Source organism: Lontra canadensis, unplaced genomic scaffold (genome assembly GCF_010015895.1).
Source record: "Lontra canadensis isolate GAN:19392208 unplaced genomic scaffold, GSC_riverotter_1.0 scaffold17, whole genome shotgun sequence".
Taxonomy (NCBI): Eukaryota; Metazoa; Chordata; class Mammalia; order Carnivora; family Mustelidae; genus Lontra; species Lontra canadensis.
This window is the reverse complement of record NW_022631011.1, coordinates 1,039,385-1,063,369: the sequence shown is the minus strand read 5'-3', so window position 1 is coordinate 1,063,369 and position 23,985 is coordinate 1,039,385. Positions and strand designations below refer to the sequence as shown.

At 41.4% G+C, this 23,985-nt stretch overlaps 1 protein-coding gene across 3 annotated transcripts in view; it reads right to left on the bottom strand.

Moving 5' to 3' along the window:
- Positions 1-355: 355 nt before the first annotated feature.
- Positions 356-23,985, bottom strand: part of HDHD2 (haloacid dehalogenase like hydrolase domain containing 2) — a 34,337-nt gene continuing 10,707 nt past the window's right edge. For all 3 annotated transcript variants that reach the window (XM_032859459.1, XM_032859460.1, XM_032859458.1), the window contains 5 exons: positions 22,852-23,060; positions 17,328-17,412; positions 7,984-8,200; positions 5,586-5,649; positions 356-1,735 (listed from right to left, as the gene is read on the bottom strand). In XM_032859459.1, the coding sequence (XP_032715350.1) occupies positions 1,632-1,735; positions 5,586-5,649; positions 7,984-8,200; positions 17,328-17,412; positions 22,852-23,060 (679 nt within the window). In that variant the 3' untranslated portion in view covers positions 356-1,631. The remainder of the gene's footprint in view (positions 1,736-5,585; positions 5,650-7,983; positions 8,201-17,327; positions 17,413-22,851; positions 23,061-23,985) is intronic.

Below are 23,985 nucleotides of genomic sequence, written 5' to 3'. Positions count from 1 at the left end.
TGCCACTAGGTCTGCCTCCTCATCGGCGCCGAAGACACAATGTGCTTCGAAGATGCTGCACAATGTGGTCCTCAGCATTTGGCCAATTCTACTCTCCGCACTTACTAGGCTGGTCACACATTTTACCCTCATGACAAGCCTGTGTGGTGGGTGCTGTCATGGTCTCCATTTTACACACATAACTACAGAGCTAGTTAACTGCTAGCGAGGCCCCCAAACCCATGCTCCTGGCCATTCCACTCGTGCCTCCGACTGGCAGTGGCCGTCCTATCATGCTGTCCTTTGCACTCTAGGCTGTGTTAAGTACGAAGTCAGGGCATCTGCAAAAACAAGAACCGAGCAATCACCAAACCACCAGAAGGAGAGGGGGCTGCCATTTATTTAGCTCTGCTCCCTGCCATCGAAGACCAAGCTGATCTCTAAACAAGCATCAAAGCCCGAAGCTCATTAACATCAGTGCGCGCTTCAATAAGGTGAACACTACAATGATACACAATTACATGCTAATAATTCAATGCCCAAGAGCCCTGTAAAACAATTGCAAAGGCCCAGGATGATCACAGTATGCAAATGCACGAGGAAAATCATTACCTACTTAGGCCCCTTCATTTTGGTGGGTTTAACATGAGAAGAATAATCCAGGCTATAAGACGAGATTTCATTTTACAGCTGTAGTAACCAAGTACATAAAAGCTTGAATCTGTCCCAATAGCTTCTGAAAGATTTTTCCCATAGTGTCAAAGGCAAAAATAATGAAATCTTGCAAATGTGTAGTTAATAGGACCCCGGTGGACACTAACTTCAAAAATGCATGGTCTATAAGACATTAAAGGCTTGATTTTAGTTTCTGCACTGTTCCTGTTAATAACAATGTCTAATTAAAACATCTGTAAAATACTGATAGTTTTAATTTTACATAAAATTTCCAAAACAACTGTTACACAGTATAATAGGCATCTGCAATGAATAGGTTATTAATGGAAATATTATTTTAAATTAAAATCAGGTTCTAAATTTAAATTAGTCATCTCTGGCTAATGAAGAGAAAAAGAAGTCACCCGTGCTGGGAATAATACGGTAGATAATCTAGTTTTCAACATCCGTTAAGGCAAAATTCACTTGATCACTTGGGCTAAAGGACAATTTATTTTGCCGCTTTGACTTGTACTCCACTTGGCACTTCTGACGGATTTCACAGTTGAACTCAATATTAAAACTACAGCTGAAATGCACTTTCCAAAACATTATTTTATAATTTAAAAAATGCCATTCAATCTCCTTCACACTCGGAACCCTCCCCCCTCCCGGCGGACCAGTGAGGAGGCAGCAGAGAACGTGATGCCCCACAGGAGGCTCTCCCTCCCAGCCCTGCCGGCCTGATGAATATTTTAAGAGGAATGGCATAAAATCTCGGCTTTCCCTTTCTCTGGGTCTCATCTTCTTTTACAAAATAAAACAAAAGAGATACACGAGGCGTAGTGGCTGCCTGCGATTCGATACCTTTCTTTCTAATTACTGCACAGCAGAGGAGTGCTGCTCCGCGCCTGTCTGGGCTGGCACAGACCCGGGGAGGGATTCGTTCTGGACAACGAACAGCTGCGTCTCCGGCTGCTTCTGACTGATGTAAAGGATCACAGGAGATGCTGCAGAATGTGGTCCACGGCATGAGGGAAGCTCTCGCAAGTTAAGTAAGGAGGTGGATTAATTTTTTCTTCATCTGCTGCTCGGTATTTCCCTGAAATGAAAGGAGAGCCAGTGAACAAAGGCTACTGCTAGAAAGCCACATTCATCACGTCCCGGGAGCACCGGGGCCACCTCCGAAACACCCTGGCGAGTACTGGAGAACCAGGGGCTCCCCATCTCCCAAACCATCTCTTAGAGAAGCTTCTGGCTGCAATGAGGCAGTTCAAAGCAATATCACATCCAGCATCTTCCCCCAGGACTCCGGTCCTTCATAATGGACAGTCGCAGGGGCCAGGACACCTGGCCGCTAAGGTTTCCTTCAGATCTCCACAGCTGGGGAAATCATTTTCTTCCCCACCAGCCCTAAAGATAGGAATGGAGACTGAAGCAATGCTTTTCAGTGGAAGCCAGGACAGGACAGGGAGGAAGACTTCTCAGCTCCCGAGACTGGAGACAGCACGTGCTGCCACCCAGGGACCCTGAGAGCACCCAGGGGTGGGGACGGAAAGAAATGAAGGCACAGAGGCCTGGCTCAGTAGGACGGCGCACCCAGCAGGTGCACTGGCTCAGTCTCCCTGGGCTCTGGAATGTGGGACACATAACCAAAGACCTCAGCACAGAGAGGAACCCTTCCACACAGTAGTCACAGGCAGCTTTACAAATGTTTAAGTCTGATGAAGCATGGTCCCTATTTAAACACCCTTAATGGGTCCCAAGGCCCTTCAGAAAGAACCCAAATCCCTATCACTGCCCTTTGTCATGTGGCCCAGCATCCCTCCAACCTCAGCACGTGCCCCCTTCACAACACTCTGCAGTCCTAGACGGCACCTGGCTCTTTGAGGACCTTCACACCTGCTGTTCCCTTTGCTGGCAACAGTCTTCTCACCCCACTCATCACCTCCCGCATGCTTCGGGTCGAATTTCATATTCCCATTCCGATTACATCTCCTCCCTGCCTCTCCCCTGGCACCCTGTTCTGTGCCTCCACATTTATAATGCGTTGCGGTTCATGTATTTATTTGCTTCATGTCTGTCTCTCACCCAAGACTGTGAGTTCTCTCAGAGTAGGGACCGTATCTGTTATTTTCCCCAACGTATTCATTCCCAGCTCTGAACATGACGACTAACACGAGGCGAGCATTCCGCAATTTCTTTAGGAATGCAAAGAAGCAAGAGAGGGAGGAAGGAAGGCTGGAAGGAGGGAAGGAAGGAGGGAAAATGGGAGAAGGGAGGGAGGAGGAAGGAAGGGCTGAGGCCCCGGGGAACAAGGCCAAGTGCCCTGTAGCCACTGGGGCTACCTCTGCACTTTCCCCTTCTCTTTGCTCTCTCATCCCTTTTCCTTTGATCTCTCCCATTTAATCCTCTGCACCCTCCAGCACTCTGCCTGAATCCAGCTCCCCTAACAGACGCACCATTTCTACAGTTCCCGTCATTCTCCATTAACTACCTCTTTATGAGGCTTTGCTCAGCAAACAGCCTCAAAGTCCTGTTCCATACCTCTGCGCTGTGGTGAAAATATTTTCTGCTCTGTCTTACTAACTGGGAATTCCCTATAGGCCCCGAGCCAGCATCAAGTGTACAAAGCGAACAAACAGCGGCCTCATTCACCTCATCTAGGCACCTGTCCGCGGTAGGGGCCACACAGAAAACTCTGCTGCTAGTTCTTCCTCAACCTTAAATTCCATTAAGTACAAACTCTTGCCACGTTTCTACTTGGTTTCAAACAGAAGTCACGGACTACTGCTCTACCATACCACCTACTTCCCGGATCCAGCGGCATAAGGGCGCATATGTGAAAGTCGAGTTTCTTAGCCACGGAGTTAACGGCTTGCAGAATGCTCTTGCCATCTGGCTGTGCAAGTGGGGGCTTCTACAAAGTCCACACCGACACAGTGGCTTACAGATGTGTGTGGTAGCTCCAGCACCTCAAATGGCGGCTGGCTTGCAGCAGGTGCTCACTGATGGGGGCTGCGTGCACGAAGCAGGCCACCAGCACTCACGCCTGCCTCACTCACTGTGGCAGTCTGTGCTCTCCTGGATGGATGGATTCCTGGAAGAGTACAGGAAGCCATTTCGAGGATATTAGATCAAGAGTGACCCCACCTTTTCTAGGTGACTGTTTTACATGCTAAGCAAATACAATCTGGGCAGGACTAGTCACAAATCTTTTATAACATCGTTGGGCAAATACATACTGAGCTTCCACCAGGTGCCATTCACTGAGAAGCAGAATTGCTCAAGACCGTCCGCAAGAAGCACTTATTATGGGATAGATTTACACCTTTGTGATCATTTTCAACACTGGGGAGCCTAGTACTTGTTCAAATGCATGGATTTCAAAATCACCAACAGAGCTAGCCATTTTGTGTGCTTTTAGAACACTGGGCTTACTTGGGCTTGTTTCCGACCAGACACGAACAGTACAAATGGGCCTGTTTCCCTGCACTGGACTTGCGGTTTACTGGCTATACGTTTTCAATTCGGTCGTGTTACGCTGCTGGCTTCTCTAAGACCCAACTAGATGGCTCCGTGACAGGCTGACCACAACCAACTGCCAGTCAGGAAAGAAGGGACAACCAACAGAAGCCAGCCACGGCACAGGAAGCAGGGCCCACAAGACACTGGCATAGGGGGTTTTCATACTTAGTATAAATCCTTAATGATGTGAATTGAGGAGAGAAAATGTTCACGGGGTAATAAGAGGAGAAATACTTATCTGGAGATTTCCTCAGTGACCAGGAAATAAAACAGTGAATGGCAGGAATTTGAAAATTAGGATACAGGGAGGGACCATGAGGGCGATGACTTTTCTGGACTTTTTCTTTCTTGGTACTTCCTCTTTTTTGCTTACATCAAAGGGCAGTCATGTTCGCAGGAGGCTGCTGAGCATTTTGAGAAGTATAAACAAATGCCCTGTTCACTCTGGAAAGATGAGTCCCTATCTGCAAGGCTCACAGGACTCCCTCCAGAATCCTGGCATAGCCTGTACTCCGTTCACACAGGGCCCTGACAAATGCTGCTTCTACAATGCTAGCTGTAGCTATCCTTGCCAGCTTCTACTTTTAAATTTAAAATAGCTTTTATGCAACCACATTTTCTTGAATATATGTCAGTTGGGAGTAAATGTACTTTTTCTAAAAAATGTCCAAGCTGTGGCTCTTCTGAGACTTTGTTTAAATCTTCCTTCATAGGAACAGCCTCTTAAATGGTTCCGCTAGCATTCTATGAACCTGGGCACTCTATGAAGTCCACTCACTGCGGACTGGGGCCAGGACCCAGCACACTACTGGGTCCTCTGTCGTCATAATACCATATTAGTTGAGTCCTCCCCAGGAAGTTCCTGTCTTAAGTTTGCTCTGAAGGGCCACAAAGAGTATACCTACTTTGGGTATAGGAAATAATTCCTAAAACAGTAAGTAAAAGTTCTTTGTGTGATTTAAAAAAAAAAAATACAAGTGTTAACAGAAAGTATCAGATCACTTAGCCCACAAGTTCCTAAGGAGACCAACTTTATCATCTTTTGCTGGCACCAAAAAAAAAAAAAAAAAAAAAAAAGATACTTTTATAGAACATCCCCAAATCAGTCAACTTTGGTCCATTCCAATGTGGTGATTTGTGTATCAAGAAAATCATATAAATAGTAATTGTCAACCAGCACAGTTATCTCTGGGTAAGTTTTAAAATAACCTCTGAATTCTCTCTGATCTTTCAATTTTTATGCAGCATGGGCCCTCCCACAATGTCTTTCCCTGAGATCCTGAGCCCCTTTTATTTTTGCTTTGAGGCAGAAAGAGAATTAAAGTGCTCAGTGGGCTTTGTCATTTCTGCAAAGACTGATGTCTTTAAGCAACTGTGTGTTTTACCATCCTATTTGAGAGAAGGCTTATGCAGAAGATACATACCAGTTTTTACTAAGATACCCAGCATGCCAACATTCTGAGCCCCACCGACATCATCCCTGCAATCCTAGAAAAGGATAAAGAAAGCATTTAGTTAAAAAAAAAATACAAGAGAGGGGTGCCTGGGTGGCTCGGTGGGTTAAAGCCTCTGCCTTCGGCTTGGGTCATGATCCCAGGGTCCTGGAATCGAGCCCCGCATGAGGCTCTCTGCTCGGCAGGGAGCCTGCTTCCTCCTCCCTCTCTCTCTGCCTGCCTCTTTGCCTACTTGTGATCTCTGTCAAATAAAATAAATAAAATCTAAAACAAAAAACAAAAAACAAAAAACAAGAGAAAAGGGAGTAAAATCCACATGGGACCCACCGACGAAGCATGCCATTTGGAGAGGGAAGTGTCGAAGTGGAAGGTGTATAACAGAGTAGGAAGTCCAGTGACCAAGCAAGACAGCACATCTTCAGTTTGTGTTTTCCACATGCACATCTGTCTCCTCTTAAAACAGATCATGGGAAAAAGCATCTTATTCATCTGGCAGCTCTGAAGGTGAATGATCCAACTGCAGACCGTGAATGGACGACCTTTGGAAGACGGCTCTGCTGCTACCCATGTAACACACCACCCTTACTCTCCATCCAGCTGTCCCTCGAAGGTGGAATCAAGCCAAATCAGAATACTGAGATTTTCTGAGATTCACTTCACACTTGGGGATAACAGGTCAGTTAGAGTAGGTAGCTCCTCTTTCCAATTCTTACCCAAGATAGAGATGAATACACTTGGTTGACTGTGATGATAAACACCAGGTAATAAAGATCCAAGGACTCGAAGAAATATCAAGAAAAACAACGCTTGGAGCCCCTGGGTGGCTCGGTTGGTTAAGCATCTAAACTCTTTTGACTCCGGCCCCGATTGTGATCTCAGGGCTGTGAGATCCAGCCCTCCATCAGGCTCCGCACTGGGCATGGAGCTTGCTTAGGATTGTCTTTCTCCCTTTCCCTCTGTACCCTACCACCCACCCCCCCCCAAAAAAAAGAAAGAAAGAAAATCAACCCTGCCATCTTACGTCTTTATAGGACTTTACAGACAGGATTCATTCAGACCATGTCTGAAGAAAAGTCTTTTCCTCAAAAATCGATACCATTCAACAACAGACCTTGGGGATGAGTTTTAGAATATCAAAATCCTCATCCAAGGTCTAACTTGAAACCTTCCATTGCATCTAAACTTGCCCTAGTGAAGTAGCAGAGATAGGGGAGAGGGAGAGAAGGAAGAAGGGAGGTGGGAAACAGTGGACGAGGGAAGGAAAACCTGCCGTCTGGTAACAAGCAACCCTCCAGGCAGCTGAATGCTGCCATCAAATGTCCTTCCCGCCTCCCACCCTGTCCCCATACTGGTAACTCCCGGGATAAAGAATTCTGACGTCTCCACTTCAAACATGTATTTGCCTGGAAAAGTCAGCTAAAGATTTGCCAGGAGGAAAAGATGTGACCGAAGAGGTGGTTTCTCAAAGCAGCATCAGGTTTAGTGATTATCATGTTTGGGTTCGGGTGAGCAAGGAAGGACGTGGACGGGAGAGGAGCACTGGGCTGTACCATCACAAGTGAGCCAGGCAAGGGGTCCATAGTTAGTTCTGGAGGAAGTACGGAGCCTTGCATTCTGCTTCTGGCTGGGCCACTCATTAGCTGCGGGAATTCAGGCGTGGAGCTTTACCTCTCTGGGCTCCAGCGTCCCAGTCTATCAGATGATGAAGTGTGGAGCAGACAACCTCCACGGTCTTTCAGCCCAATGTGTTGACTTAAAATTGAAATATAATCCTTGCCCCTCTCCTTGCCACAAGGTGGTGTGCTTTCTAGCTCTTTCCCCCTCATGGCACACGTAGACCTGTCCCCAGGACACTGGGAAAAAAGGTGCGCCCAGCCAGAGCTCACTGGCTAGAGCTTCCGATCGTCCAGGTCCAGCCCTACCACTCAGAGGGCCAAGGCGATCAATATCTGTAGCTATCTGTGGCACACTGACTGGGAAGTTCTTCCATAAAGCATATACTAGGAAAAAAATCAATAATGGTAGAATTCTGTAGGTATACATTGCTCTCTACATACATAATATTCAAAAAACCTTAAGTCTGTGTAGAGGTTTTCTTCAAAAAGACATATAAGGCATTTGACTGACTTGCATTTAATGGTCTTTTGATTGTATACACCACGCCATGAACGATGTCAGAAGTAATCAGAATTTCAATTCTTTACAAGAGTATCGCTAACCGGCTATTGGCAGGTCTGTTTATAGGCGCCCACTTACTACCACCTGATACCACAGGAAGAGTCATTTTGTGTTTCAAAGCAGGGCGGCGAAGCTGGTTCTAGCCTGCAGACGGGTAAGCTCTGGCCATTTCCTGGGCTTCTCTACTTACATCTCCTATCATGATGGCTTCCTCAGGTTCACAGCCAGTGCCCCGCAATGCTTCCAAAAAGAACGTCTTCTCTGGTTTTCCCACGACTGTGGCTTTGGTGTCTGTGGCATACTCCAGAGCTGTCACGAATGGTCCAGGCCCCAGGGCGAGGCCGTCTTTCCTCTTGTAATACCTGGCTTTGTGGATTGCTATCAGAGGGGCCCCATCCAGGAGTAAGCTAGGGAGTCAGAGAAAATGGAAAGTGGCTAAGAAAGCAAGGCTTTTATAACTGGAAAAGCATGTCAGGCTCACAAAGTGGCTTTATTCACACTCACAGAAACAAATAGTTTCTTATTAACTTTTAATGACTTGCTGTCTTCTAATGAATTCGCGAAGCACTGCTGGGAATTACACTCAGATACGCAAAAGAAAGGTGATAGATTATTAAATTTGGGATTGCTTCAACCTTTACCTTTAGCGGTTTCAGACACTTTACCCGAATCACCAGGGAAAGAGAATGAAGAGAAGTAAAGCTAAGTAAGACACTCGAGGGAAGAAGCTTAACTTAACGAGACAGGTTGTTTCAGCCTTCCCTAATGGCAAGCAGGAGGCTCTGGAGCCTTTTCCAACGCAAGACAACTGCTGCTGCACGGATGGTCTCGCTAACGCCGGAAATACCTGCATTCCTCTTCTTCTACTCCAAGACGTGAGTTTCTTCTTCAGTCAGAAATTCAGAAGACCATTTTACAAACACTTTCTCTTGTGCCTTTACCTTTTCATTCTACCTTTGACTGCTTCAAGCCATCTTCCCTGAAGAACACACCAGTGAGGCTTAAAGGAAAGCCCATGCTGTCAAGTCCCTTCCTTTGTCCCGACATAGGACAAATGCCCTGAGACCGATGGGAAGGGCAACCGGAGTTTGAGACCCAAACTCCACAGAGAGCTAACCCCCATCCCCAAACACCTGCCGCCCATCCCAACAGCGCCGCCCGCAGTCACAGGGCAGAAAACAGCCATGCACGTACTCTCCTCTAATGGAATTCGGGACAGGATAGATTTCTTCAACTGCTTTTAACCAATGTAATAAATGATCTCACTAGCCTGATTTACTTTAAGTCATCTCCTTAGTTAAAATATTTAGTATGTCCATCGAGGAGGAATTCATCACATCTTACCCTTCACAATTATGAGTAATTAAGTTTCAACTATGAAACTGCTAAATTATTCTTGTCAGTGGGCACAGAAATGCCTTCCTGTGGGAGATGCAGAATTCAGACATTTAAGATTAAATATTTTATTAAGTAAAAACCAATACTGGACTATTACAGGGCCTTATTGTTAGTTACTACGAATTGCTCACAGCACAGGATAGATCCTTCAAATGTATTCACTAACATTCATACAAATTAACTTCTTAAAGCAGATCCTGAAATCCAACTGTTAGGAAACCTGATAAAGCCAATATGTTGGCCTTAAAGAACCACTGCTGACAACAGTCAGATAATGCTGGTTGATTTATCTAGCCCCACTTCTTGTCACCCCACCCCCAATCCCATTTATTTGCTACTCTACCACGGAACTGGAATTCTTTATGCAACAGACCTCAAAATTGCTTTCCACTTACATAGCTAAACTAAAAACTCATTTGATTTAGCTTTGTTAATATTTTATTATATATTAACTGGGGATAAGACTTATCAGCTTGGTTGATGTGTGTACTTTAATTCCCAGGCAGTACTTCAGTGCCTTCCCTGGAAGGGCTGAAACTGCGGGTTCCTCCACATTTCTCTAAATGGGAACAGGTTCTCCACGAGGCTGGATAGGCATCTCTCATGGAAGAGGTTCCTGCTTCTACCTTCCTTCTGTGCACAACATGGGATTTACCGAATCTTTGAAGAGCCAAGCCATATTCAGGATGGACTGAAAGATAAACATGTTCTAGAACACAGATTAGAAGATCTTTTATAGTTAAACATTTTTAAAAATATCAAAAATAGACACGCCAATACTTGGGAGTATTTTTACACTTCCTAGATAGGGCCGCAAAGGGTCAGTTGCTTTTGTTATAACGAAGAATGCATTAGCAGGAAGTCTGACAATTTTCTGTCTGTATCTCACCATAAAACCACTGAGGTTCAAGAAATAAGAGGAGGGAAAAGGCACAAAGAAGGCCTGATTCAAATATCTCTGGCTGCAAATCCCATGTAGGCAAAGTAAAAAACCTGTAACATGCCCTAGCCAAGCAGGGCCATAATACAGAAATCTTAGGCAGAGCAGTGAGAGGAAAGCTAAGGGGATAACTCACATTTATAGCTACAAAACTCTGCTGAAAGGGACCTCGAGGAACATCAGGTCCAACACGCCCTGTCATTGGATGAAGAGATCATCTGGAGATGTTGGCCATGATCGACTGCACCACCAAGGAGAACTATAACCCAGAGAACATCTGAAAACCAATCGAGTCCTCTTCCAAATGCACTATACTGTCTTTCTAAATAACTTTTCTAGGAAAACAATCAACTTTTCATCATTTCCATGGAAGATGGAGCATATGGAAATGAAATCACATGGCAGCTTAAATGATTGTCAGACCTTTCTTATATGTCCAACATCAAACTAGGGAGTCCCTTCCTTTCTGCTCCCCCCAAAACCATGCCCCAATCTCTCCCATCCCAATATATTCACCCAGGTCCTCAAACCAGACACCTAGGAGCCATCCTTGACCTCTCCCTTTCACCCATCCCCCTTCACCCCTACTCATTAACATATCCAGTAATTTCCAATTCCAAAACAAAAATTAAAATATCTCAAAACTGTCTTCCTCCTCTCCTGAACTTCTGCAACGGTCTCCCAAACAACCTTCCTGCTTTCTATTCTTGCTCCATTCTTCCAAGCCATTGTATAGGCAATATGGGAGTTTTAAAAGTACAGATAGGATCACATCCCTCCCCCACTCAGAAGCCCTCAACAACTTCTCACTGCAAATAGTATAAAATCCGAAGTCCTCACCGCAACCTACATCTCCAATCTTAAGTCACCTTCTCAGTCGATGGTCATGTGCCAGATACAGCAGTCTCTTCCAACTTCTTAAAAACCATGCCACTCTCTTGTGCCTACACCTCCTGACACAGCTCCCCATGTTTTTCACACAGCTGTCTTCTGCTCATTCATCAGGTCTCAGCTTCAACGTCAGCACAACGAAGAAGCATTTCCAACCTTCACATGTAAAGTGGACTTCTTCCTCGCCTCTGATCTCTTCTCTCATCACCCTTTTCCCTTTGTATCACTTCCCATAGTTCATCATTCTTACTCAACTGTGATTGGTCTTCCTCACCAGAATATAATTTCCACTATGCCCATCAGTTTTACTCATCGCTGTTATCTCTGACTTCCAAAACACAAACAAAAAAAACACTGGCACTTCTCACCAAATGTTTACTGAATTAATGGATGAAGCTCCGTCTGTCTCGGTCCTGACGCATGACATGAGGAGTGATGCTTACCTTCCTAGGACTAGAGAGGATCTATGCAAACCTTTTTACAGTGTCTGCCTGACAATAATGGCAATTATTATTCTTCATAAATACAGAAGTATGGGATCCATGCTACTTAAAATAGCTAACAGCAAATCACTTCATATTTGTGGGCCTTGGTTTCTTATCAAACGAAGAGGCTGAAACAGATCAGGGCTTTTTCAATCTCAGCACGGGTGATACTTTGGGCTGGAAAAGGCATTGTTGTGGTGCCTGTCCTATATGCATAGGACGTTTAGCAGCGCCCCTGGTCTCTCCCCACTGGATGACAGCAGCAGCCTCTTCCCCAGTTGTGACAACCAAAAATGTCTCCGGACATTACCAAATGTCCCCTGGGAAGCAAAAGTGCCCCTGGTTAAGAACCATTAAACTGGATAACTACCAAAGCCTTGACACTCAATACATTTAAAATCCATCAACCTGAGAAACACAAACTACCAAAAGCCCAAATTAAAATGATAGTAAATCATGAAACATACCAAAGGAAAATCTCACTAACAACGAACTGTATTGCTACATGCAACAACTTGATTAATCTCAAAAGCAGACAAATATGCTACAATTATATGATTTCATTCCTATGAAGATCAAGAACCCGCAACACTGACAGCAATCATAGGGGTGACTGTAAGGAAGGTGTAGTGTTGACTGGGATAGGGAGCCTTCTAGGGTGCTGTAGATGTTCTGGTCCTTGATCAGAGTGGGGGTTACACAGGTATATCTAAGTGTAAAATTTCACTGAGTCATATACTGACAATTTGTATACTCTGCCATGCATGTTATACATCAAATTAAAAAAATCAGTAATAATATATTTATGTGAATTATTCACTGGAAGCTTTTATTTGGAGTAGCAAGAGCTGCCTTGACCATAAAAGAATCTCCCCACTGATTAAAAAGTAAGAGTCGTTTAGTGGCCGATAATCAACTCAATTCTGTAATCTGATTTTCAGACTGGCATATTAAGTTGTCCTCCTGCATATACTAATGGAATGCTTTATATAATTCAAGTTCTTAAGTCTTAAACAATTTCTTACTTACAAGTATTTTATTTTATAGTCTGGACTTCAATTTAAAAAACTGCATCATAGCCCTTTCAAAAGAGAAGAAGCCCAGAGAAATGATTTCTACTTTAAGCCCTGCTGCCACATTGTTCTGGAATTCCTCATGCCCAAGGCTCTGAATACCCAGAAAAAGTTCAGGAGTTCCTGTCCAAATGCACTAATAACCGAGGCCATTACTGTTGATTTTTTCTTCCCTTTCGAAGGAACTGAATATACTGGAGTAATAAAAACATTTTATTTTTTTCTTAAGGAGATAGGGAAAAGAAAGCAATTCAACACTGAACAGAAACCATCCATGGTGATAAGGATCTCCTCCCCAAAACCAAAACCCCCTAATTTTTGCACACATCTAAGACTTTGGGAGGACTCCTGTACCTGGCAACAATTATAGAAGAGAAGTCACTAACAAAGTTTCAAAACATTATTATTAAGTACACTTCATCTCTGCATTTAATTGTGAAAGTTTCGGTATCATTTACCTCGTTATAACGATATTTTAAGAAGCTCCTCTAGAAGCTACAGGTAGCTGCTCTTAGGAAAAAAAAACACCAAAAATTACAACTTTTCCTAGGTTAAGCAATTCTCTGTAGTTTTCCTCCCAAATCCTTTTGACCCAGCAATATATACTTCTGAAAACAATCTTAAGGAATAAATATAAATATTATTTAAAGAAACGTGCTTTCATTTTTCAAAAACTAACTTCAAAATCCTGGAAAGAGCCAACAATAGGAAGTGTATTGTACTTTTTAAAGTGGAATATGCTGTGGCAATCGAATGTGTTTTGGAGGACTAGTAACACAGATAAACATGCACAAAAGTGGAGTTAGCCAGTGAACCCAGAGTATACGTACATTCTCATTTTTATCTGGTATTTATGGACATGGAAACAAATGAGCTACGTGCTAGCATGTTAACTGGGGCTCTCTTTACGTAGCAGGATTACAAGTAATTTTATTTATTCTTTTCCTTTTTGAGCATTTAAACTTATCCACAATGAAGACTTTTTAAAATTACTTTTGCGCTGATTTTTTTTTTTTTAGTCTTGTGACTAAGTTAAGTGATCTGTTATTAAGTGATCTGTTTGCCCAGCAGCCTTTCTCCTAATAGAGATCACGAGGCTTAATTATAATTGGTCCACTACTAAAATGCTCAAGCTTTAGGTTTCTTACTCAGGTCAGCAGATGAAAAGAGACCTAGCCACAAGCAAGTACTGTTGCTGTGCAAATGAATGTACTGGAGCTGGGGATATTCGTGGTGATGAATCCAACAGTACTACCAGCAGATAAAGCAACACTGATAGAGTAGAACACGCACAAAATACTACTACATGTTGTTTAGGGACACCTGCCGTATGCGCTAAGTACAAAGAAATATATGACAATGATCAACACAGAATTCATGACCGTGATTACTTCTAGGTCTTAGGTGGTAAAGTCAGGAACACACACGCAGGGGACATCCAATGTGCTGACAGTTTTTGTTTCTTAAACTGACTGACAGGCATATGAGTGTTCATTATATTACACTTTGTATCTTTCAGTGTTAGATAAAAGGGGAAAAGCCATCCAAGGCTCTTAGCTTTTGAATGTCTTCTAGAACCCAAACCCAAGTCATTTCTGTTCCCTATAGCTGGTTCTTATCCTTCCCCAAAATCAATTCTTTAAATTCAGGTTTTTCAGTTTCATTCAGACATTTAAGACAAATCTGTAGACAGACTGTGCTATATATGTGTGTGTGTCTGTATGTGCTTGGGGCTTACATACATTTATGTATGGGTCTACATATGGGTTTATGAATGGGTTTACCCATTCAAAACACAGTAAATAAGAGGCAGTGTAATGTGGAAGGTTGATGTGTCTGCCTCAGGGCGATATGCCCCGAAGCTGTTATTCAAGGCAGCGATGCAACGGGGTTTAAAATCCAATGTTTATTCTCATTATCAACCTGAATAGTAATTTAACTAATCGGTGGTTTATTTGAGATGTCTATATTTGCCACACACAATCCAAACAGCTGTAGTCATTGGTTGGAAGGCACAGTCTCTGTGGAGACATCAATATGCAAAGAAGGGCAAGACCTAAAATCCTTCTGTTAATTCTCCACCCAGCTGTTAAGTGCATTTGTGAAATTAGAGTTGACCTATAAGTGCACTGTAATGCTTTAAAATGTAGTGTTTAAAAAAATCGATATGGTTAGGGAAGTGTACTAATTAGACAGCATCCGAGCAATTACAAAGTCAGTATTATGTCAACATACATTTTTATTACCCTGAGTCTAGTATTCATCTAAGACAGAAACCTCCCAACTTCCTATTAAATATGTCCTTCCCAAATTACCAACTAAAATCAATCAATACCCTCTCCTTGAATTCTGTGGTTAAAGAAATGGATAAAAGGTAGTGGGTTAAGTTCACAAGTAAGAAATCATAGCAGATTCTTCATTTACATGAAAACTGATTTTGGCATAGCGGTAAACCTTACTTAAGGAGCAGCTAGATAATCCACCCCCCTACCCCCAACCCAAGAAGCTAAAGGAGGATAACTGAAGTAGGTGAAGCAAGAAGAATTTTACTACCAGACACCCCAAAGTGTAACTTCAAGCAGTGCACCACAGAATGGATCTTCAGGAAATACGTACAGCAAATGGATCCTGAACAACTATGAAAAGTGAGTTTATTTCTTTTAAACAAAGGCTTGACTGTCACAGTGACGGGTAAGAGAGTCACAAATAAAAGTGCATTAAGTAGCCAAGGTTTCTATTAACCAAGGATCTAAAATAAATATTCATACAAAGAGAAAAGGTGGTTACTCCCAAAGTGCTATTTTTGGCCACAAAGATTTCCAAGATCAGCAGCAAATAATGAGCCCAGATGTGTGAACCCTGCAGTGAGTTTTAAACTTTCCTGCAAACATTCTGACTACCGGACATCTACATCAAGAAATGACTCTACATCAAGTATATGTTAGAATGATTCTTACAGATCTTCATACTAGTAAGAAAACGATGGTTTTATGGCATTCTTTGTAACTAAATACCAAAAATTTACCAAGCCATTACAAAAAATGTTTACACAAGTTCAGCGTATCCTGATGCAATATTTAGAACTACTGAACTTGTCATAAACTGAAAGGCAAATTACACTGTTTAATGGCTTGACAAGAACTAAAAAAGATGAAAAATGAAAAATCTATGAAAAATGAAAAATCCAAGGGGGAAAAAAAAAATCAGTCTCCCTCTAGAGCATATTTGTGGGTAGTTTCTGCTCCAATTTATCTGAAGTGTAAGAACCAGGATGCTGTCTTCCTTTTGAAGCAGCCAGTGCAAAGTTCATGTAACCAAAATGGACACACAAGTGAAGATTCAGAACATTTTCCATGTTGTATTTCCCCACATTTCTACTGGCAGCCACTGGAACATTTCCAGTTAGACATCCCAAAGGACGAACAGCCCCAACCTAAACTTATCACCTCCTGAACCCCGACAGGGGGTGTCTCTGTCATATGTGCTCAGGTTAGAAATCTGGACATCAGCCTTGATTCACTGGTCTTCCTCACCCCTAAACCCAACCATCCATCAAGTCATGTTGACACTACCTGAATCTGCTCCTTCATCCTTACTGCTACCATCCCAGTTCAGACTATCATTATCACTTACCAAATAGTCTCTTTGAAAGTATGGTCAAATGTGTCAACTTCTCTCCATACCCTAGATTATCTCCAGAGGAAGAAATCGCGTGTATTGTTTTTGGAGCATTAATCGGGATGATATACCTTCCTTCAGACAATAGCATAGTCCATGGAGAATCAAAAGAATGATAATAAAAGATAAAACTGAAACTATTTCCCACAGGATAAATGAGGTTAAAATGAGCAGAAAGTTTAAAGCTTGTTTTTCAGAGAACTGTTGCCCCCTCATCAGTCATTACATATTTTCAGACCCTACTAACATATCTACTAGCTGTCTCTCCAGAAGCCTGGAATCAAGGTCATCTGACAGGGTTCTAGCCTAGGAAAAGCCACGCCCAGCATATCTACCCTGAGATAAGGAGACCAAAACCCCATTCAGTTTACACCAGTTCTCAGAGCATGCCTATAGCCACTTCTACTCTTTGCCCCAAGATAACCTTCTGACGTCAGGGGTTGAATTCTACCTCATTCTGAGGTTAAATCTCCACCCCAAAGTGAACATGGGATGTTACATCTATGTTTGCTCAGTGATCACGCTCCATCTTTTCTCATGAAGAGTCATGTAAGTTTCCCTGCCCTTTTCAGCAATATGTAGGTAATCTCAACCCCTCTGATCATAAAACCCTTGTTCTCTCCCCCTTTGAGGAAGCAGATTGGAGGCTTATCCTCCAGTCTCTTCCTTTAGCTGCCTCTCAAATAAACTCCTTCCTTGCTGCAAAACTGACGTCTCAGGGACTGGCTTTGAGCCCCACCAGGCAGATGGACTTGGGTTCCATTACAAAATTGCTAACTTCAGAGCTGCAATATTATTATGAATTTCTGTCCCAGGGTATTGATTCTACAAACCAGAAAAACCCCAATGATCATCACATTTTAACATATTGATTAATTCTTAAAAACTAAGCAAGATAGTAATAAATATGATTTAATGTTGATCTTGAAGTGATCTTGAAGGCATCTACCCTCATGTACAATTTGGGTGGCCAGAAAGCGAAATACATCTATAACCTTACATGACAGAGACTCAGGAAGGGAAGAGAGGAGCATATGATCAGATGAAAAATAAATAGCTAGAGACTTACCGGAATGCTTGATTCAGTATTTGATAATGAAAATGTTCTGGTGCCAATCCTATGACCACAGCATTGGGATCACTTGTTTGTATTCCTGGGAATGGAAAAAATATGTAATTATTGAAAAGTGCAGTTAAGAGTAATGATATATTTTATAATAAAATAGCTTTAGTCGATCAAATACAAATTTTTGCTGTAGCCATAATCTGAAATTTAAGAGATTATTCTGCCCAAAGTACTTTGGAGGTATAAGCAATACTTTAAATAGTTTGTTTTCGTTATTTTTAATTTTCTAGTATTTCTGCATATTCCTTTTCCCTGGTGTCACAATGCTTAGTAATCAGAAGATCCCAATGGAAACTTACAACTTGATGCTCTCAAACAAGGGACAATTTCTAACTTTTAAAAGCTTTACTGATTACAATCAACAAGAACAGCCACTGAGTTCTCTATGAGCTATCAGATCAATAGCAACTGATAAGGGACTAAAAGTCCAAGAGGCAAGGGAAATTAGACTTTCTAATTGACACAGCTGAGGTGAACACACTCATGATAAATAAGGAGTGCACCGTAGATTCTACAGTTTCCTACTTAATGCCTCATCTACTCTCAGTTCCACAAATATTATTCTATCATTATTTTAAGGCCTTGGTATCTGGTAACAGAACCTTAGATATGACAACTGAACAAGTGCATTCACCATCGCAGTTATTAAAGATCTGATTAAAGGTTCTGCAGATTATCTATATACCAATTCCTATTTTCCTCTCTCACTGCCTGCCTTGAAGCATCAACATAGAGTCCACCAAAATGGGAGGGGCAGAAATAGAAAGAGCGATACCCAGATTTCCAATTGCCTCCTTACTAGTAGCCACAAATACTGAGTAGTAGTTCAGTACTGGTAGTACGCCACCAGCAAGCACTGGCTGTCACTGCTTCTAGGCCTTTGCAGTACAAGATCTAGAGAATTTTTTTTTTTAAGAGAAAAAGGGAATTGATAATGGTATTTTTAATTCAAAATTGGTAATACACGGCTTGATTTTTATATTCTTATCTCTTTTCACTTATACATAAAATCACGGGTACTACCAATACTAGTGTAATTACTACTTTGTTTTGTATCTATAATTTTAAAAATAATATCTAACTACATTACTAACAACACTAAGACTACTGAATGCAGTTTAAGATTCCTTTGCAGTTCATTTTTTATTAACATATAATGTATTACTGTTTCAGAGGTACAGGTCTATGATTCATCAGTCTAATATAATACCCAGTGCTCATTACATCACACAGGCTCCTTAACGTCCATCACCCACAGTTATCCCATCCCTTCATCACTCTATCCCCTCCAGCAACCCTCAGTTTGTTTTCCTATGATTAAGAGTCTCTTGTGGTTTGTCTCCCTCTCATCTCATTGTCTTTTATTTCTTCCTCTCTTTTCCTATGATCCTGTTTTTTTCTTAAATTCCACATCCGTGAGATCATATGATAATTGTCTTTCTCTGATCAACTTATTTTGCTTAGCCTAATACCTTCTAGTTCCATCCACATTGTTGCAAATGGCAAAATTTCATTTTTTGATGGCTAAGTAGTATTCCACTATATATATACACCACATCTTTATCCATTCATCGTTGATGGACATGTGGGCTATCTGCATAGTTTGGCTATTGTGGACACTGCTGCTATAAACATTAGGGTGCATGTGCCCCTACAGATCACTACATTTGTATCTTTGGGGTCAATACCTAGTACTGCAATTGCTGGGTGGTAGGGTAGCTCTATTTTCAACTTTTTGAGGAATCTCCACCCAGTTTTCCAGAGTGGCTGCACCAACTTGCATTCCCACCAACAGTGTAGGAGGGTTCCCCTTTCTCTGCATCCTTGTCAGCATCTGTCATTTCCTGACTTGTTAATTTTAGCCATTCTGACTGGTATGAGGTGGTTTTGATTTGTATTTTCCTGATGGTTAGTGATGTTGAGCATTTTTTCATGTGTCTGTTGGCCATTTGGATGTCTTCTTTGCAGAAATGTCTGTTCATGTTTTCTGCCCATTTCTTGATTGGATTCTTTGTTCTTTGGGCGTTGAGTTTGGTAAGTTCTTTATAGATTTTGGATACTAGCCCTTTATCTGTCATTTGCAAATATCTTCTCCCATTCTGTCAGTTGTCTTTTGGTTTTGTAAACTGTTTCCTTTGCTCTGCAAAAGCTTTTTATCCTGAGGAAGTCCTAATAGTTCATTTTACTTTTGTTTCCCTTGCCTTTGGAGGCATGTCTAGCACGAATTTGCTGCGGCTGAGCTCGAAGAGGTTGCTGCCTGTGTTCTCCTCTGAGATTCTGATGGATTCCTGTCTCACATTTAGGTCTTTTATCCATTTTGAGTCTCTTTTTGTGGGTGGTATAAGGAAATGGTCCAGTATCATTCTTCTGCATATGTCTGTCCAATTTTCCCAACATCATTTTTGGACAAGTCTTTTTTTCATTGGACATTCTTCCCTGCTTTGTCTAAGATTAACTGACCATAGAGTTGAGGGTCTATTTCTAGGCTCTCTATTCTGTTCCACTGATCTATGTGTCTGTTTTGTGCCGGTACCATACTGTCTTGATGATCACAGCTCTGTTATAGAGCTTGAAGTCCAGAATTGTGATGCCATCAACTTTGGCTTTCTTTTTCAACATTCCTTTGGCTATTCAGGGTCTTTTCTGGATCCATACAAATTTAAGGATAATTTGTTACAGCTCTGTGAAAAAAGTTGATGGTATTTTGATAGGGATTGCATTAAATGTATAGATTGCTCTAGGTAGCATAGACGTTTTAACAGTATTTGTTCTTCCAATCCACGAGCATGGAATGTTTTTCCATGTCTTTGTGTCTTCCTCAATTTCTTCCCTGAGTGAACTATAGTTCTATAGTTCTGAGTATAGATTCTTTGCCTCTTTGGTTAGGTTTTTTCCTAGGTATCTTACGGTTTGGGGTGCAATTGTAAATGGGACCGACTCCTTAATTTGTCTTCTTCACTCTCATTGTTATTGTATAGAAATGCAACTGATTTCTGTGCATTCTAATTTTATATCCAGATACTTTGCTGAATTCCTGTATGAGTTCTAGCAATTTTGGGGTGGAGTCTTTTGAGTTTTCAACATACATTATCATGCCATCTCTTTGCAGTGCTTTTATCCTTAGAATTTACCCCCCTATGGAACGAACCATCAAAATACTGTATTTTAGGGGCACCTGGGTGGCTCAGTGGGTTAAGCCTCTGTCTTTGGCTCAGGTCATGATCTCAGGGTCCTGGGATCGAGCCTTGCATCAGGCTCTCTGCTCAGCAGAGAGCCTGCTTCCCCCCTTCCCCACACTCTGCCTGCTGCTCTGCCTGCTTGTGATCTCTGTCAATTAAATAAATAAAATCTTTAAAAAAAATACTGTATTTTAAAGTCATTTGAAATAAGTCTTTTCTCTGAGTGAATATGTCACCAACTTGATATAGAATTAAATTTATTTGTTTCAATTTGATTTTGGTTTTCAGGGACTGGCTTGTTTTTTACTTTTTAACTGCCTTTCAAACATGCAAAACATTTACATGGTTCCAAAGGCAACGCTATAAACAAGGTACTTGCAGAGAAGTCTTGTCTCCTAATCACTTTCTTTCTTCCTCCTGTTTAGATAAATCACTTTTCCTAGATTCCCACTTATTCTTCTTTAGCTTCCTTTCACAAATATAAGACAAACACATATCCATTTCTCTCTCATTTTCTTACACAAAAATATGTAAGGTTTCCTACACCCTGCTTTTTCACTTAATATATCCTATGAAGACCACTCCTTATCAGGAGACAGAATTTGCCCTTCCTTATTTTCCAGCTACAAGCCATTCCATTTTGTGGACATATCATAGTTGAAACAATCAGCCCCTTCCAATGAACATTCATATTGTTTCCAATCTTTTGTTATTTCGAATAAGGCCATAATGAACAATTCTAATCACATTCCATGGTGTATTTTTGTAACTACTTCTTAGGGATGGATTCCTACAAGTGGCAGTTCTGCTTTATACCCAGTTTTGCTAATGCCAAATTCCTCTCCATAGGAGGTGCTCCATTTTATATTCCTGTCAGCATTCAGATTCTTTTTTTTTTTTTTAAGATTTTATTTATTTATTTGACAGAGATCACAAGTAGGCAGAGAGGCAGGCAGAGAGGGAGGAGGAAGCAGGCTCCCTGCTGAGCAAAAAGCCAGATGCAGGGCTTGATCCCAGGACCCTGGGATCATGACCTGAGCTGAAGGCAGAGGCTTTAATCCACTGAGACACCCAGGCGCCCCATATTTTTTTAATAAATGTATTTTCTGTTTAATTCAGCCAAAGTTGGCTTCTGTTTCTTACAAATAATAACTGCTTGATACACTGTTCTACTTCCTGATAGGACAAGTTTCTAGGTTCTGCCTAACAATATAGTCACGCTGAATTCCCTAATCATTATTTGTAAAACCATCATAAGGTTTTATAATGAGGTACTTATACCCATTTTTCTATATTGTGTCATTTCACTCTGAGTGTCATTTATAAAAAGAAGTAATGTGGCAAAGCTTCATAAAAAACAGGATATTTTCCCAGGGTCTGTTAATTTTTTTGAAGAAAAAAGTTTTATTTTATTTTGATTAAAAGTATTTTATGGTCATTGTAAAAACTTCACATGATACAGAATATCTACTTTTTTCACAGTATTATTAAGATTTATTCATCAGCCTCAAAAGCCAAACCCATCATAAATAGAAACTCCTCATAATCAATCATTTATAAATGGGATCAGATTAATTCCATTAAAACTAAAGTAAAATGTAAGATTCCAACATATTTCATTTAATCAAATTAATACAGTGGCTCCTGGATTGAAGATTATAATACATAAAGTGATTCTGACCTGTGTTTTTTCAAACTGTGGGCCATGATCCATTAGCAGACTGTGAAGCTAATTTAGAGGGCTCTAAGCAGCATCAAATTCAAACAAACAATAAAGTAAACCAAACAGAAAATGGAGTACATCTCATGTAGTAGGAGTAAGTATTGTTTAACACACATAAACACAAATACTTATCGACTGGGTTACTATATTATGTGTGCATATTGTAGCATGTAGTCAAAAGAAGTCTGAGAGGGGCGCCTGGGTGGCTGAGTCATTAACCGTCTGCCTTTAGCTCAGGTCATGATCCCAGGGTCCTGGGATCAAGCCCCGCATTAGATCCTTGCTCAGCAAGAATCCTGCTTCTTCCTCTCCCATTCCCCCTGCTTTGTTCCCTCTCTGGCTCTGTTTCTTTCTGTCAAATAAATAAATAAAATCTTAAAAACAACAACAAAGAAACCAGATTTGAGAAACATGAACTTATTAAAACTATCTGTTGACCATTTCAATAATAAGAGTAAATCTGACAAAATGTCCAGTTTTAAGAATGTTTTAATGTCCAGTTTTAAGAATGCCTTAGAAGCAAACGTGAAGAACCAATTTCTGTATATTTCCCAATGTCCCCTACCTTTGAAATCAGGGAGCGCCCGATCATCCACTAGCAGCATGGGTCGAACCTGCTTCTGCTCTACTAAATTTCTGGCTGCAGTCAGTGAAGTGAATATTTCATCTTCAGAGATATCAAACTCCAATTTTTTCAACCTATCCAGTAGGTCTTGCTTGCTCTCTTTGGTTGTATTGGTCACAAACCTAACCATTACAGAAGCTCCACGCAACCTGGGAAAAGTCAAATTCATATGTCAACAAGCAGCTTTTACACTCTAGCCCCATAAAACTGGATTTACAAGAACTTGCCAGAGGTCAGAAAATGAAGAGTTCGTCACCAAGCCAACGTTTTTATGGCCAATAAGCTTGTTTTTGTAACCTATCCAGATTTTTACAAACCATCCGCACCCTGTGGACTGCTTCATCTTCGAAGGCTGCACCGTCTAACTGTAAAAGCTATGTATGTCTACCTCTCTGAAGGCCTTCTGAAACTGAGTTTTACCTCAGGGTTTTAGTAAAGAAATGAAAAAACAAAACAAAACAAAACAAAACAAAGTTTACTCACAGATTATGAGAGAGAAAGTTATCTTAGAGATTATCTACTAGTGCAGCCTTCTCCTAAAGACGGGACAAAAGAAGCCAGGAGTTAAGTGACTGCTCAGCTCTGCACAGAAGGGGGTCAGTAGAGCCCATGGGCAACTCAGATCTATGTTGTGGTACAACTTCTGAACTCCTATGTGAAGAGAACAGGGGACACTTCAGCAGTCAATCAGAGTCAGGCTAAACCCTCAATATGTTACTAAGTTAATCAACAGAAACTATCTGGAATGCTCAAAGAAACATTCCAGTTGTACACACCGAAATGTGTTTTCCCCTTGAACTACCTACATACAGGATTGTTTTGATTCCGTGATCTGCTCCTGGAACTTAAACTGGCAACCAGAATGAGAATTCGTGATAGTCTAGCTTTCTTTAAAAATGGAAATGATTTTCTTAGCCTTAAAATATTTTAATCTAAAATCCACAAATAATTTTAATTTAACCACAATTTAAAATTTTGTATCGATACCCTGTTGCTTTTTATTTTATGCCTCTTTCGAATGGACACAAAACATAACAGCACTAATAACAATTTAAAACAAGCAAGCAAATAAAT